Source organism: Doryrhamphus excisus, linkage group LG14 (genome assembly GCF_037039965.1).
Source record: "Doryrhamphus excisus strain RoL-2023G ecotype Guam linkage group LG14, RoL_Dexc_Guam_v1.1, whole genome shotgun sequence".
Classification (NCBI taxonomy): domain Eukaryota; kingdom Metazoa; phylum Chordata; class Actinopteri; order Syngnathiformes; family Syngnathidae; genus Doryrhamphus; species Doryrhamphus excisus.
In genome coordinates, this window is record NC_136370.1 from 1162988 (window position 1) to 1178884 (window position 15897).

Genomic DNA, 15897 nt, shown 5'->3' on the forward strand with positions numbered 1-15897 from the left:
TGCTAACTACAAATGCTAACACCAACTGCTAACACCTACAGCTAACTGCTAACTACTAACACTAACACCAACTGCTAACTGCTAACACTAATACTAACAGCTAACTGGCAACTACTAACGCTAACACCAACTGCTAACACTAAGACACTAACAGCTAACTGCTAATGCTAACGCTAACACATTATCCCAATGACACGTGGGCTTGCAAAGCGGCCTTGGCCTCCTTTCATTTTCAGCCCGAGGCCATCGCTGATGCTAAAGGTTCATCGTACGAAAGAAGAAACAACCCCTTTGGTTCTCACATTTTATGGCCACCAAAGCGGTCCACCACATACGACGACGTCGACTTAAGCAGTTTTTGGTTGTCAACCTGAGCGGGTTCCACTGTACACACAATTGAAAGCTACTTCATGTTAGCCATCGGCACCCGTCCCCACGTGAAGAACTGGTTCTGGTCAGCGCCAGGCCCCTAGCTTGCAGTCTGCCAGAGATCACATGGCCACCGGTCTTGCCACAAAGAGAGTCCAGGTCCGACAGGCGGTACGGGTACTGCGTGTATCCAGACTTACTGTGGCCGACTGTCCGACACAGGGATGTACGATACGCCGCTTCTGTTGGGATGAGCAGCATCGTCCAATCAAAACTCGAGGAGTGATCCTACTGATAAGCTTATTTGTCCCCCGAAACCAAAGCAGAAGCTCTAGCATGCAACTTGCCTACTTTTGACGTACAACACAGGACATATTTCCCAAGCACACCCAAACACCATGGAAATATATACTATGTGAGGAGTCGGGAAAGCAGTATAAGCAGTAAAAGTAGGCAAGCGTCCTCGTCCCTCACCATTTGGGGCTTTCCACCAAACATTTTAGATTCATGCAAATCTTTGAGAAAAAGCCTTCAAAGTCGTTTCACCACAGTTGGACTCAAACCTATTTCCCCTCAGAGTAAATTCACTCTATTGAAGTTTGCAGCTCAACATCTCAAATCAGGGTCGAGGTCAAGGTATTTGGTATTCTGGTGCTTTGGTTCGAACCTTTGACTTTGGCGTAAGTGACCACGGCATAGCTTCATGCTAAGAAGGAATTATGGCGAAGCTCTGATCTAGTGCAGTTGCATTACGGAACATAGCGTTTACAGTTTTGTGGCGAATCGTCAAAGTTTGTATCCGTGTCGGCGTAGGTTACGATGGTCACATGTCCCGTGGCTCATCTGTCTCGCATGTGCCACGCCCATCTGGGCTCTTTGACCAAATGAGCCCCGGTTTCACCCAAAGAACAATGTCTGACCTCCTATCCGTTTTGGACCGTGGGTCCTTGGACTGACTGATCCCTGCCATATTACGTAACGATCCGTGAGACTGGTGGTCACTAAAAGGGGGTACTTGCAAATTTTGGTGAGTATTAGCAAAAAGATGATGCCAAACGTAGCAGTTTGATTCGGGCTAAAAGGGACAGTTCTTGTCCCTCGGCTGCAACGTGTACCAAGTTGGAGATGGGAATGGAGCTTTCAGGAAAAGTACCGATTCCAACTCCGACTACATGGAATTTACAATGGGGGTCATGTGATTTGAGAACAACCGTATGATATATGGTATTTATTTTGACATATGGCATATATTACATATTGCAACCCAAACCCCTGCAGCTGATCCTAAATACCCGTTTTTCTGTGCTGTACTTTGACATTGGTGGAGAGCACTCAATGTTTGAGGAGTGCCTTGGTTCTGGCGCCTTGGCACCACCTCTCTTTGTGGCACGACGTGGTGACGTTACCCCCTCCCTACGGTGTTTGGGGGTCACCCACAAACCTTCAACATCAGCGGTTGGCTGGAGCGTAAGGCAGCCAAGGTTTTCAAGGGAAGATCCTGCACAAATAGGCTCTGCACACCAGAGAAGTTGGCACTTCAGTCAGCGTGGCAACGCTGGCAATGAATATTTGCCACAAGACAAAGACGAGAGCGTGTTTCTAGCGGTCTAACTTGATGGCGCATTGACGCCACTATGCTAAGCTACTATAAAAGTACGCACTGAAATGTTATTTAATCATCCTCAGCAAGGAACTCTTCCAATGCTAACATGTGTCAGTCTATATTACGTCTTATTATGGGCTTGCTCAGTAATGCAAGCCCATATACTGCTGCTTAGCAGCTGTCTATGGGGCTTGCATTACTGAGCAAGCCCATATTGTTATTCCTTGTTATGGGCTTGCTCAGTAATGCAAGCCCCATAGACAGCTGCTAAGCAGCAGTATATGGGCTTGCATTACTGAGCAAGCCCATATTGTTATTCCTTGTGATGTTTAGCTATTATTATATCTTAATCTTCCCATTTTTGCAAGAAGGACCCCCACACATGTTACTCCGCCGGAATCCTGACGCTCAGGACTACAGCGGTATTTATTTTTTTGGAACGTTTTGTGTAACCATGGCGACGCTATTCACCAAAACGTTCAAAAATGGGCCACTAGATTAGATACACCTGTTCTATTTTTAGAACAGCCACATTCCAGGGAAAACGAGAATTTGCAGACTTTTCACAGCCTTGTAGGACAACCTTGGCACTTTCTAAACTTGAGGCCCTCTTGCTAGGTGCTAGCATGATGACTGTTAGCATGTTAGCATTTTAGCTAATTTACTAATTTCTAAAGGCAAATAGACACATGGCATGATGTAGGAAGGTTATAGGACAACCTTGGCACTTTCTAAACTTGAGGCCCTCTTGCTAGGTGCTAGCATGATGACTGTTAGCATGTTAGCATTTTAGCTAATTTACTCATGTCTAAAGGCAAATACACACATGGCATGATGTAGGAAGGTTATAGGACAACCTTGGCACTTTCTAAACTCGAGGCCCTCTTGCTAGGTGCTAGCATGATGACTGTTAGCATGTTAGCATTTTAGCTAATTTACTCGTGTCTAAAGGCAAATACACACATGGCATGATGTAGGAAGGTTATAGGACAACCTTGGCACTTTCTAAACTTGAGGCCCTCTTGCTAGGTGCTAGCATGATGACTGTTAGCATGTTAGCATTTTAGCTAATTTACTCATTTCTAAAGGCAAATAGACACATGGCATAATGTGGGGACACTATGGGACTGCATCAACCTTTTCGGTACTTGAGGCTGTCTTGCTAGGTGCTAGCACGGTAGCCGCTGGCGCACCGGGCCCGAGGTTCACAGCACAGGTGGCAAGCCCATCAAAATTTCCGCGGGAATTTTTTAGTTTTCTCTTATTATCTCCACTATATTGGGTAATACCACAATAAAGTTGACTGTAGGGGTGTTAGTTCATGTTTAGAGGGCTCTAATGATGTTAAAATCCACATTTAGAAGGTTGTAAACAGGTTTTCAATGCTCCATTTGTAAATAAATAATCCTAATTTGCAGAAATTCACTTATCTCAATCCGGTCTGGAGCCAATTAACTGCGATAAACGAGGGATGGCCCATATAAGTGGCCCATATAAGTGGCCCATAAAGGTGTTTATTTTTGACCCACTGAATGCAGGGATCCACTGTACACCAGGCTACAATCCCTCATCCAATCAGTGGCATGCCCAGACACACTCGGAAGTGCACCGGTAGTGCACCCGGAAGTGCACCGGAACAGCACGTCCATGCTGCATCACAACAGACACTGTGGTCTTCTTGTAAGAACACATACCAGCCAAAGAAATGTTGCTAGTCTTAGTCTTGAGTGGTTTTACGTCCTTTTGGCGGACGGACGCCACAAACCGCAGAGACCTGGACTGAGCTGGACCACTTGGAGGAAAGACGGACTGAAGCGATAGCACTTTGAGGTATGTAGGAGGTGGTTAACTACGCCTCAACGTCATTTTAAAAGTGCACGTTTGCTCTGGTTTATGTTTTGGATTCTAATCTAGTCTTTGCGAAGGAGAAGGGAAGGAGAGGGAAGCTCGGCACGGTCAGCGGTTCTAGGATAAAAGTGACTAAAAGTGACTAAACACTTATTGTTGGCAGCCCCTCACACAGGACCTTATCGCGTCCAACCGCGTGCTAGTAATTCCCTTGCTGCTCTCAAGTAGCCAAATAACGGCACCGCTACCATGTGTTGGCTATCACTGCCGGTCCAGCTTCTAGTTCTTCTTCTAGTTTCCCTTCCTTCCAAAGTTATCTTCCTGCTCCGTCTACTAGCGCTAAGCTAGCGCCTCTCTGTCCAGTTATGCCCTGACGGCATATGGCATGACGTTTTCTTACCCGATGCGTGTAGTCGCCACAGACACCCTGCAAAGAAACACAGAAACACTTCAATACAATGTTGTTATCTCTACAATAGGTCTGCAAAGGTGACTATAGGGGTGTTAGTTCATGTCTGGAGGGCTCTACTAATGTTAAAACCATTTTTTAGAAGGTCGTAAACAGATTTTTTTAAGCTATAAATACAAAAATATTACTTTCATCGATAAGGAATCTATTTCCTGGAAATTCACTTATAACGGTTGAGTCTGGAACCGATTAACCGCTATAGACGAGGGATGACTGAATCTGCATCAGGACTGGAATTGTAAACTAGAATACATTTGTTTTTGCTCCAGGAACTCAAAGATGGATACTAATTCTTGTGTACACAGAAGGCCCATCTCAGCGTGCCCCAGGCTGGCCACAATAAAAGGCCCATCCTCATTAGTATCTTTCTGTGAAAGGACCAGCCTGCCCGGTTCCTGAGGTCTTACTGAAACCAACCATCTCTCACCTTCTCTCCTTTGGGTCCTGCTTCGCCCTAAATGAGAAAAGGACACATCAGTTGGTTGAGGCGGACTGCAAAGAGGCTTCTGGGGAATGGTACACCTCGCCTGACTTACGGGGAGTCCTTTAGGACCACGGGGACCCTGAAAAGACAACAGCAGTCTGGAATCAGGTTGTGGCAGCATTGTGAGTGAAAGTGAAACATGACGGGTAATCGAACACCAGTGAACACGCATTGGATTTGAAGTCTTCGATTATTTGCATGACTCATTATGAGCCACCCCCGTTGGTTTGATTCCCCAAGGGGGCCGGGAGTATGATTGATGAGAACAGGGAGGGGGCGGACTTTGACACGTCTTCCACCCTCCAAATGGGTGACCCCAGGGGGTTAGCAGCACCAAAGCTGTATGCTAACATTAACCAGCTCTCATTGGGGAAGAATCGTCATCAAGACCAAGATGCTATTCCGCCATATCAAGCCTGGGCGGGGCACATAAAGAAACGAGCCCCGGGTTTAAACACCTCCAGTTGGACCGTGACTAATGGCTGCAGTGGCGTACAGGAAACCACCGGAATCCGCGGTGAGCGTGATGAAAACCAGATCATCAGCGAGGCTGGATGGGATCTCGTTGCCACGCAAGGAGAACAAAGATTGCTTGTCCTCGGAATGTTATTCCAATTAGCACACAGGCTATTAGTGGAACCTGATTATATGAATTTATCCTGCTAGAACCCAGACCCATTTGGGGACATGCTACACAGCAAATGGAGCGCTAATGGAGCGCTAATGCCTTTAGCGTATGTACCGGGGGTGTACAACGCAGCCCTTATTTCTACTTTCCGTATTTGTATTGTATTAAGTAGTTAGTATAAGTATTTGGATTTGAGTCAAATTTGGAATAGCCCCCCCTTGGGAAAAAAATTATAAAAAAAATACAAATAATAATAATAATAATTAGGAATAAATTGACCAATGTTTTTTTTCCCATAAGTCCACCAATGAACCTGTAAGAAAATAATAATAATAATAATAATAATAATAATAATAATAATAATAATAATAATAATAATAATAATAATAATAATTAACGGATAAAAAATAACGGATGGACGGCTAAAGCAAAAAAAAAAGAAATATTATAGGTTGGGTATATTGTGTTGTTCCAACCGCAACTGCAAAAGAGCAAAAGTATTGGGACAAAATGGAGTAAATGCTTACCAAGTCTCCCTTAGGTCCACTCTGTCCCTGCGAGAACAAGGAGGGTCAAAGGTTAAAAACCGTTTCAGAACTATCCGGATGCAGTGGAGCCTGGAAAAGTCAACATCCCTTGGACTGCAACATAAGCCCCTGTCCAACCCCCCCCCCCCAAAAAAAAGCCACGGCTTGCACATGTACAAATATAAATATGTTTTTTTCTTTTCTGCTTCTTTGGAATGCGTTTCCACCTAAATGATTCCAGATAAGATAAACCGTCCCCGGAGGTGGGAATAGTGCCAGCTAACATCCAGGATCTTTCTCACAAGCCCGGGAACTTGGACCATGTGTGACCATGACCATGACTGAAAGTACTGAACACACTTTGTAGTTTGGTCATGTGATTTATATGTGAAAATATTTATATCCATTTTCTATGCCGAGTATGCTGGAGCCTATCCCAGCTGTCTTTGGGCGAGAGGCGGGGTCCACCCTGGATTGGTGGCCAGTCAATCACAGGGCACATATAGACAAACAACCATTCACACTCACATTCATACACAATTTGGAGTGGCTAATTAACCTAGCATGTTTTTGGAATGTGGGGGGGGGTACCCGGAGAAAAGCCAAGCTGAGAAGCAAGACTAGAATTCCGTGGTTTCGGTGATATGGAATGAGATGGGAATGTTGGTCAACTCGCCGACTTGCTATGCTCATTTAGATATGTTCTTTATGCGACTGTCTAATGGAATAGCTGGTCATGTGACCTTTCCACATTCAATTCCAGGTCTTTCATGTTGAAATGTATTATAAGATAAGCAAGGTATGATTCCTGTTCCTGGGATTTTGTTCGAAAAGAAGCTTTGAGGACTTGTGTAGACTCACCGGCTTGCCATCCAACCCAATTGGGCCCTGCGACAAAACAAGACAAATGTTTTATTCAGTAGTGAAATTGTGCTTGACTACAGTCGGAATAAGAAATGAGATGTGTCAGTCATCCACGTCAAGGCAAAGGTCCAATGGAGGCAAGTGAAGGAGCCCGGATTAAAGGCCTCAAGTCTTTGGACTTTCTTGACAGAAAGTCCAATCGTCTTTTTTTTGGAGCTAACTTGCCTAAAACATTTGATTCCCAAAGTAAATGGAATATCTCTTCCGGGCTCCAACGGTTGCATCACAAAACGACCAAAGAGGAAGTCATGAACTGACTGAAATACGTCCCGTGTGAAGCATATCCACTAGTGAATAACATTTCAAGTCCAAAACCCAAAAGGAGTCTTAGTATTACTCACCGGGAACCCTGGGAATCCTCTGGTTCCTGGTTGGCCCTAAAGAGAAGATAATGGGTCAAATCAGGCTAGCGACCATCGTTCCCAGTTCGACACCAACATTTGACGAATGAACGAAAGAAATGAAAGCGAGGTTTTGAGTTCGTTCGTGTTATTTAATGAAGTTATTAGTATTTGCGTTAAGGCACGGCCAAGTCCGCTGTGGTTTCTGCTTTCAGGCTTCCGATTGGACAAAATGACGGGTCATATTTCAGCCGCTGGTTTTTGTCAACTGCCGTGGATGCAGATGTTTCTACCAGGAGTGGCTAAATGTGCATTTTTCAAAATGTCCTTTATGGTGTGGACTTGGCTTAAGTGGACTTGGTGCGTCTGGTGCCCTCGTCTCCTACGGTCAGGAACTTCCCCCAGCAGAGGTTATTCATTAGAGATGCCTATTACCACACAGGAAGGGGGGCACACAAAGACGTAGACCGGAATGGGTAGCAACGACAAAAGCAGACATCTGCGCGACTCCGCTTGGCTCGGACTCGACTATGATCTCTGATGTTGACAGGAAGGAAAAGTCATTATTGCCATATGCAACTGCTGAAGAAGACCATATTGTTCATTGGAAAAATAATTAAATCAGATTGTATTTTTTTAAGGCAAAGCCTGGAGAACTGACCGAGGTCTAAGATGGAGGCTCATGTGATCCGTAGCCAAATTATACGTCCAAACCGCTTGAACAATTCCACTATTTCCACGCTGTAATTACGTGCAATTATTTGATCATTAGCTGCGTATTCACTCGGTTCCCAATAAAGAAGGCTGTTCCAAACCCGAGTCCGGTCACCCATAGGCCAGGAAAAACAAACCCTAATGTTGTCCAGGTAAAGCAACATGGCCTGATTCTACGCGGACATTGGAAACATTTGACAGTTTCAACGAGTCAGGACATAACAGGCCATAAGCTTGACATTTGGGAGTCCTTCCGAGTCCTTCCGAGTCCTTCGCGGTGTACGCGTTTCCCAAATAAAATGCCGCTTGAACGCAATGAATGCCTTTTGAACTTTTAGCCACAGAGAGAGTGCTGACGTTCAGCATTCAGTCAGCGCACCCAAACGCAATCCACGCCCTCGTTGTTGCTTCTTCACTTTGATTGGACGCAAACGGATGCATTCAATGAGGAACATTCCGTGGGAAAATGTGTTGACATACTAGGATCATGTTATTTCTTACTCAACACTCTCACGGACCATCTCGAGTATTTTCACATCATCAGACTAAAGTCCGAGTCAGTATGGTCAAGTCCAAGCCAAAGTCATGAAAACGTGACTAGAGTCAACCTGGAGTCCAGCTTACGTGACTTGAGTCCGCACTTGCTGTACATGTTTTACAATGCATGTTTGGTTAGCTCTAGCTAGCGCTAGTTAGCTCTCGTTAGCTCTACTTAGCTCTCATTAGCTCTAGTTAGCTCTCGTTAGCTCTAGTTAGCTCTCGGTAGCTCTCGTTAGCTCTAGTTAGCTCTAGTTAGCTCTAGTTAGGTCTCGTTAGCTGTAGTTAGCTCTAGTTAACTCTAGTTAGGTCTTGTTAGCTATAGTTAGCTCTAGTTAGATCTCGTTAGCTCTAGTTAGCTCTAGTTAGCTCTAGTTAGCTCTAATCTCGCTTTTTACTCAAACCCAAAAAAGCCTCAACATGTTTGTGACTTGGTTTTCAAAAATGCAGATTTGGCTTAGGCATGTTTGGTTAGCTCTGGTTAGCTCTAGTTAGCTCTAGTTAGCGCTAGTTAGCTCTCGTTCGCTCTTGTTAGCTCTAGTTAGCTCTCATTAGCTCTAGTTAGCTTTAGTTAGCTCTTGTTAGCTCTCGTTAGCTCTCATTAGCTCTAGTTAGCTCTAGTTAGGTCTCGTTAGCTCTAGTTAGCTCTAATCTCGCTTTTTACTCAAACCCAAAAAAGCCTCGACATGTTTGTGACTTGGTCTTCAAGACTGCAGATTTGGCTTAGACATGTTTGGTTAGCTCTAGTTAGCGCTAGTTAGCGCTAGTTAGCGCTTGTTAGCTCTAGTTAGCTCTACTTAGCGCCAGTTAGCTCTCGTTAGCTTTAGTTAGTTCTCGTTAGCTCTAGTTAGCTCTAGTTAGCTCTTGGTAGCTCTCGTTAGCTCTCATTAGCTCTAGTTAGCTCTAGTTAGCTCTAATATCGCTTTTTACTCAAACCCTAAAAAGCCTCGGCATGTTTGTGACTTGGTCTTCATGAATGCAGATTTGGCTTGGACATGTTTGGTTAGCTCTAGTTAGCGCTAGTTAGCTCTCGTTAGCTCTAGTTAGCGCTACTTAGCGCTAGTTAGCTCTCGTTAGCTTTAGTTAGTTCTCGTTAGTTCTCATTAGCTCTCGGTAGCTCTCGTTAGCTCTCATTAGCTTTAGTTAGCTCTAATCTCGCTTTTTACTCAAACCCAAAAAAGCCTCGACATGTTTGTGACTTGGTCTTCATGAATGCAGATTTGGCTTAGACATGTTTGGTTAGCTCTAGTTAGCGCTAGTTAGCTCTCGTTAGCTCTAGTTAGCTCTTGTTAGCTCTAGTTAGCTCTAGTTAGGTCTCGTTAGCTCTAGTTAGCGCTAGTTAGCTCTCGTTAGCTCTAGTTAGCTCTAGTTAGCTCTAGTTAGCTCTAGTTAGGTCTTGTTAGCTCTAGTTAGCTCTAGTTAGGTCTTGTTAGCTCTAGTTAGCTCTAGTTAGGTCTTGTTAGCTCTAGTTAGCTCTAATCTCTGAAGGTACGTAGGTGTCTCCACAAAGTGGTCCGTTCCGTCTGGATGCAACTAATTACCAATCCCGCACAGCGTGGACACACCCGCCAAAAAAAATACCATAGGCGTTCTGTGTGGGCGGGGCCTAAACAGGTTCCACTGCGTCATGTGAGGAGAATACGCTTACCGGAGGTCCTCTGGGTCCAATGATGGATAGACCTGGTTCTCCTGGGGCTCCCTGAAGAAGAAAACAAAGTTCCACCAGTTAGTCATGCATCCACGTACCATGAATCATGTGATTCCATGGTTGTACACCCAAATATAGTCCAGCATGGACCACTAGAGGGCCCCCTTCTCAGGTCATCATTTCATGAAAGTTTTCAATCCTACACGGCTAAATCATATTACAGTCGGCCCTCGTTTATCACTGTTAATGGGCTCCAGACCCGACTGCCAAAACTTACTTTCCACAAGAAGGATTCAGTATTAATAAAGGGAATATTTTTATTTTTTTCATTTGGTTTTGTGAGAAAAGTGAGCTGGTTGAAGATGCCAAGGGAGTTGGGAGCACAGTCAGCAAGAAAAGCCTGCTCAAGGGGACCCATGGACAGACCCGTCTCAGTGTTTGACAAGGAAAAACCTGAAGGCTTTCAAATACAGAAATCAAATTTCTTTCTTTCAAATTATCAGAGCTCTTGTGACGTGAAATAACAACCCTATAGTGGCCTTTACACCCCTATTACCAGATGTAGTAGACATATAAATGATAAATCTGTTCCCAGGGGAGCTGAAAGAGAGGCGGCGGACAGGAAGTGACATCGGTGGTTCAGAGTTGAGTTTCCGATTTGCGCGGGTAAACGGCCAGAAAAGTAGCTTGTGTTCAATTACCGTGATCAATCATTCAATTAAAGTCTGGTGCTTGTGTGTCTTACCCAATATGACAATATTCTACCCAATATTGTGTGGCGTGTTGAGGGACAACCATACAGGTCTTGGCTAAGCGCCTTAGGTGGAGCTCCTGTGTGCACCATAATGGCTGCTCACCCACCCATTGTGGAACTCATTTGGAATTTGAGAATCCAATTTCCTGGGTAATTGCCCGGGCCGCCATGTACTCGCCACAACTAACAGGGCCGCCTACCCGTTTCATCATCTACGTTATTTAAGAAAAATATGGAATGGCCTCAACTTACCTTCTCCCCCGCTGGTCCTTTAAGGCCCTGGGATCAAGCACAGCAGACATGCAACAATGTGTGGAGAGACAGAAGAGAGAGGAACCAGTGTTAGAGGCATGGAGGCTACGGGGCATGCAGCTACCTTGCTACAGGAGGGGGACGGGGGGGGGCTGCATGTGTGAACCACCGTGTTTAAGTAGGGGCAACGACTCCTACTGCGAAAATATACAATAACGTAGACGGTGCAACCTTGGTTTTTGTTATTACAGTAAAGTCTCGTTATATCGATATCGGTTATAACGAATTACTGCTTATTACGATACTATTTTCATTTCCCGGCAAATTTCTAGTCTTTTATGATATAATTAGCTCCGTTAGTACGATACCCGGTTATTATGATAATCCGGTTACTACGATGCCCTTTTCATCTCCCGCCAGCCAATTTGGTCTGCTTATATCGATACAAAAGCAGCTTAAATCAATCTTCCACCACCAGAGCACAGCACACACACCGATTCCCGCACTTCCTGGTTCACAGGTCATGCTCTACCCGCCCCACATAGCTGGCCAAAGACATGCCTGCAACAGAAGAACCAACTGACATAGCATACACACATTTTTAATGCAGTTCGGCTCAGGATCGGATATATCGACAGTCCTGTTATATCGATATTTTTTCCGACTCCCGACAATATCGATATAACGAGACTTTACTGCAATTTGCTCCAAAGGTTGGACGAACACCAACGTAATTTCTAGCATCTCATTGGGAATAATGTCAATCCAACCCCACGACACCCAAAAATTGATGCTGCATTCACGGAATGATACTGCACACGGTAAACAGACACGCAGTAGCAGTTTGGGACATGCAGTACTGTACAGGACCCGGGACAGAGTCCAAACACAGAGGCCAGATTTTTGATAAATTTTGTCGCTTCCATCACAATTTTTCCCCAAATATCATCATAATGAATAAATAATGCTATTTAGTGCTTATTTACTTCCCAAATGAAGTATTTTCAAGACTAAATATCACTGAATAAAGTGACGATTTAAGGTTCTCAAAAGATGCATTCAAATATGGTGTGATGACGTAGCATTCTAACTGGCCACTAGGTGTCAGTACTGTTACTGGTGAGACACACTTAATAGCCAAAACAACAGGTTTTTATTGCGGGTTGGAATTCTCTCCCAACAAGAAGCCTGATCCCTAATGAAACACGCAGTAACCCCGCCTGCCATGCTGAAACTCAACTCTGAATCACTTCCTGTCCGCCACTTCCTTACTTCGCTACACATTTATAGCGACAGACACAAGCACATTTTGTCTTTTATGCCTTTAACTCTTGTTTTCTGTTGGGTAATAGGAATGTAAAGGTCAACCTGTTTATGTCGACCGACCGAGGTCAACATAAGCGTTCCAGTGTGCCAGACCCCCCCAGGGATCCAAGTCAGGAGTTGTTACTGTTGGATCCAACCCCTAGAATTATGTTCATGTGTTCCGTGTGCGGCCTCACAGGCATCAAATCTCCGGTATTGGCGCTCCATATAAGCCGCACGCCTCTCCAGCCCAGGCTAACAAGCAACAGAGAGTGCTAACATTTAGCATGGTGTCCGGGTGTCGGCCCTGTGTATTTTCATGAACGATACCGTACTGGCAGTCAACCCTCTGCTCCCTCCTCAGTACCACGGAGCGATGTGTTGTGGTGTTGGATGGCTTTATACTACCGCTCACGCTCGGTTATGACATGTAAATACAGTAGCATAGCATAGCATAGCTCACCATTCTTCCTGGAATCCCCAGACTTCCTTTGTCACCCTGACCAATGTAAATTCACAAGGGACAGGGTTCAAGGTCAGGTTAGGATGACACGCTTGACTTTCCAAGAGATAACTTGACATTTGGACTTGCAACTCCGACTTGTTTTTGTAGCCATTGCAGAGACATTGGTATTACCCATGGTATTACCCATGGTATTACCCAAGAACTTCACCAAAGGAGAAGCCTCAACAAGTCAAGGATTAGCGCTTGGAAGAGGATTTCTACAGTCTGCAACGTCCCAATGTCAGGAAATCAGTTCAATACTGCGTCTGCACGGAGAGGTCATGCTGGCGGTGGAAAGCTGAAGCACGCCATCAGGAGTCTGATCATTCCATCCAGCCATGCTCAGCCCAACGTTTGGCAGATCTGATAGGACATTCCGGTCAGTCGGGTCATTTTGTCATCCACAGTCCTCAGAACGAGCAGTTGCTTGCACATTTTCCGTATTTTCCCAAATATACGTAAGTCAGACTTTTTCATGGTTTGGCTGGTCCTGGTCCTCCAGTATCGGAACATACCACCTATCCTACACCTATTTAGCTGTTCTTACTCCAATGGATGTAGTGGAGGAGGACGTGAGAGGGACGGATGAGGAAGACCGGCTTGGATGGAGGAGATCGATTTGCTGTGGCGACCCCCAAAGGGAAACGCCCAAAGAGGAAGATCAAACGTCTGATTTCACCAAATCAATTTCACCCAAAAACTGCGAGTTCTAGTCCAGTGCGACTTATTTATGTTTTTCTCGTCGGGAAAAGAGTGTTGTTGGTCTTTGAAGCCACGGCAGTCCTCCATTTGTGGACATTTCAAATGGGGCATAAAGGATCTTTGGTTCTGTGTCTAAGCGTTGAAGGTAAGCGGCGTCTCCTTTCTGGTTACCAACCCCACCCGCCCCCGATTTGTCCGGACTGACTTTGGCCTCATCACAAACCCGGTCTTGCCAAGTCATGATGACTTGAACAAGACGACACCTGTCGACGTAAATGGATGCATTTTTCGGAGTCTCAAAGTTCTTCCAAGGTCTCGAATACAAAAGCGAACACTTAAAGACTTGATGAGTTGCTCAACGTGGACGTGGACTTCAACAGGTTCACCAGATATCACTGACAGCTTCAAGGTGAACTGCACCGTTCTTTTGGAATCAGCGGTAGAAGTTCCAACAAAAAACGAGAAAGACAGCTGTTTGGGAAAGGTACATCACACAAATATCCCGAAGGATTGTTGTACATCCAAATAGTAATAATAGTAACAATGTAGTATTTCCAATTACTAACACCGTATGTACCATTTTAGGAACTAAAGTGTGTGTTCCTAAAACGTCCCTACAACACGTAATCCACCTTCACCTTCACCTTCACCTGGTGGACAGTTTTAGGGCAAAAAGTGGCATCCATTAGTGTGCCGTTGCATCATCACGTAAGGTGTATAAATACTTCTTTGGCATCACGTAATGATCTCTTTTATATCTTTAGAAGGGACGGAAAACTGAAAGACGTGTTCATGCTTCCCGTAAGGACTGTGGATGACTGGGATCCGCTGTTAGAAGAGTCGTCACTGCGGCCTCCACAAAGGATGCTCCATGTTTTAGTGATGGGATGGGAAGCATGCAGAGATGTTAAAGGAAGAAAAGCAGGTCCTGAGTTTGGCCTCAGTAGTCCTCTTGGGATTGGTTCCCAAAGAACGGGAAGGGGAGAAGATTTGTTCGGAGCCTTGGTTAGCGTTGAATGGATGCTAAACCTAAAGAAATCCTTTTTGGCAACTGCGTGAAACGACCTCGTCAGTTTCCCCCGTACTGTATCGGTCCGTATCTGCATGGACTGCATTATTTCACATAGTTTTCTGCATAATAATAATAATAATACAATAATGATATTCCACATCTTCATATTTTTGGCCTTGAAAGCCCGTTCTTACAAGCCAGTATTTGTCTTCAGACAAATACTTAATGACTCCAGATGATGATGTAGTGTCGAGGTTTGGAGTTTGACATGATTTAATTGGAGATGTGTACAAATGTGACGACCTAGCAGTGCTCATCAGAACTGGATTGGCGACTGAAGTCCCCACCGAAAGCCCAGGTTCCAACTGTTCATTCAGTTCTCATGTGGTGTTTTTGGTCAACTACTCAGCCAAAGAAGAGATGAGATGGCCACGGCATGCAAATGGCAAGACACACAAAGACAAACGTTCAAAAAGGCAAGTTACCGGAAAGCCTGCTCGTCCAGGAGGACCCTGAAAAAGGAGTGAGAGAAATGATGGTCCAAAAAGGAGGCGTGGCTAATACACACAGTCAACATAGGCTAGGATGCCCGCTTGCATTCGACCCCACGAGTAGAGCCTCGCTTCCCCCCGGCCAGCCAACACCAAGAAACCACCTTGATGCGCCCACGGAAATGGCCACCCCCGCCTGCTAGCTGGCCGTTGTTGTTCTCCTCTGATTTTGGATCAACATTTGCAGGAAAAGTCATACTTGTAATTATTAGGTCCGATTCCTCATCCTCTTCAGTTTTACTGGTGCATCCAGGTTTAAGCCCTAAATACGCCATATTTCAGCTTTATACAGTAGCTACTATGATCATCATAAGTAGTCGTACTCATAATCATAATCATAACAGTCATCAGTAGTCGTACTCATAATCATAATTATAACAGTCATCAGTAGTCGTACTCATAATCATAATCATAACAGTCATCAGTAGTCATAGTCATAATCATAATCATAACAGTCATCAGTAGTCGTACTCATAATCATAATAGTCATCAGTAGTCGTACTCATAATCATAATCATAACAGTCATCAGTAGTCATAGTCATAATCATAATAGTCATCAGTAGTCATAGTCATTATCATAATCATAACAGTCATCAGTAGTCATACTCATAATCATAACAGTCATCAGTAGTCGTACTCATAATCATAATCATAACAGTCACCAGTAGTCGTACTCATAATCATAATCATAACAGTCATCAGTAGTCGTACTCATAATCATAA

At 44.6% G+C, this 15897-nt stretch overlaps 1 protein-coding gene across 1 annotated transcript in view; it reads right to left on the bottom strand.

Moving 5' to 3' along the window:
• col13a1 (collagen, type XIII, alpha 1) overlaps positions 1-15129 on the bottom strand; it is a 46173-nt gene extending 31044 nt beyond the window's left edge. The window contains exons 1-11 of the mRNA XM_078796336.1: positions 15108-15129; positions 12867-12902; positions 11099-11125; positions 10093-10143; positions 7194-7229; positions 6790-6816; positions 5929-5955; positions 4826-4852; positions 4717-4743; positions 4221-4247; positions 1811-1882 (exon numbers count right to left, since the gene is read on the bottom strand). Coding sequence (XP_078652462.1) covers positions 1811-1882; positions 4221-4247; positions 4717-4743; positions 4826-4852; positions 5929-5955; positions 6790-6816; positions 7194-7229; positions 10093-10143; positions 11099-11125; positions 12867-12869 — 324 coding nt within the window. The 5' untranslated portion in view covers positions 12870-12902; positions 15108-15129. The remainder of the gene's footprint in view (positions 1-1810; positions 1883-4220; positions 4248-4716; positions 4744-4825; positions 4853-5928; positions 5956-6789; positions 6817-7193; positions 7230-10092; positions 10144-11098; positions 11126-12866; positions 12903-15107) is intronic.
• Between the last annotated feature and the right edge of the window lie 768 nt (positions 15130-15897).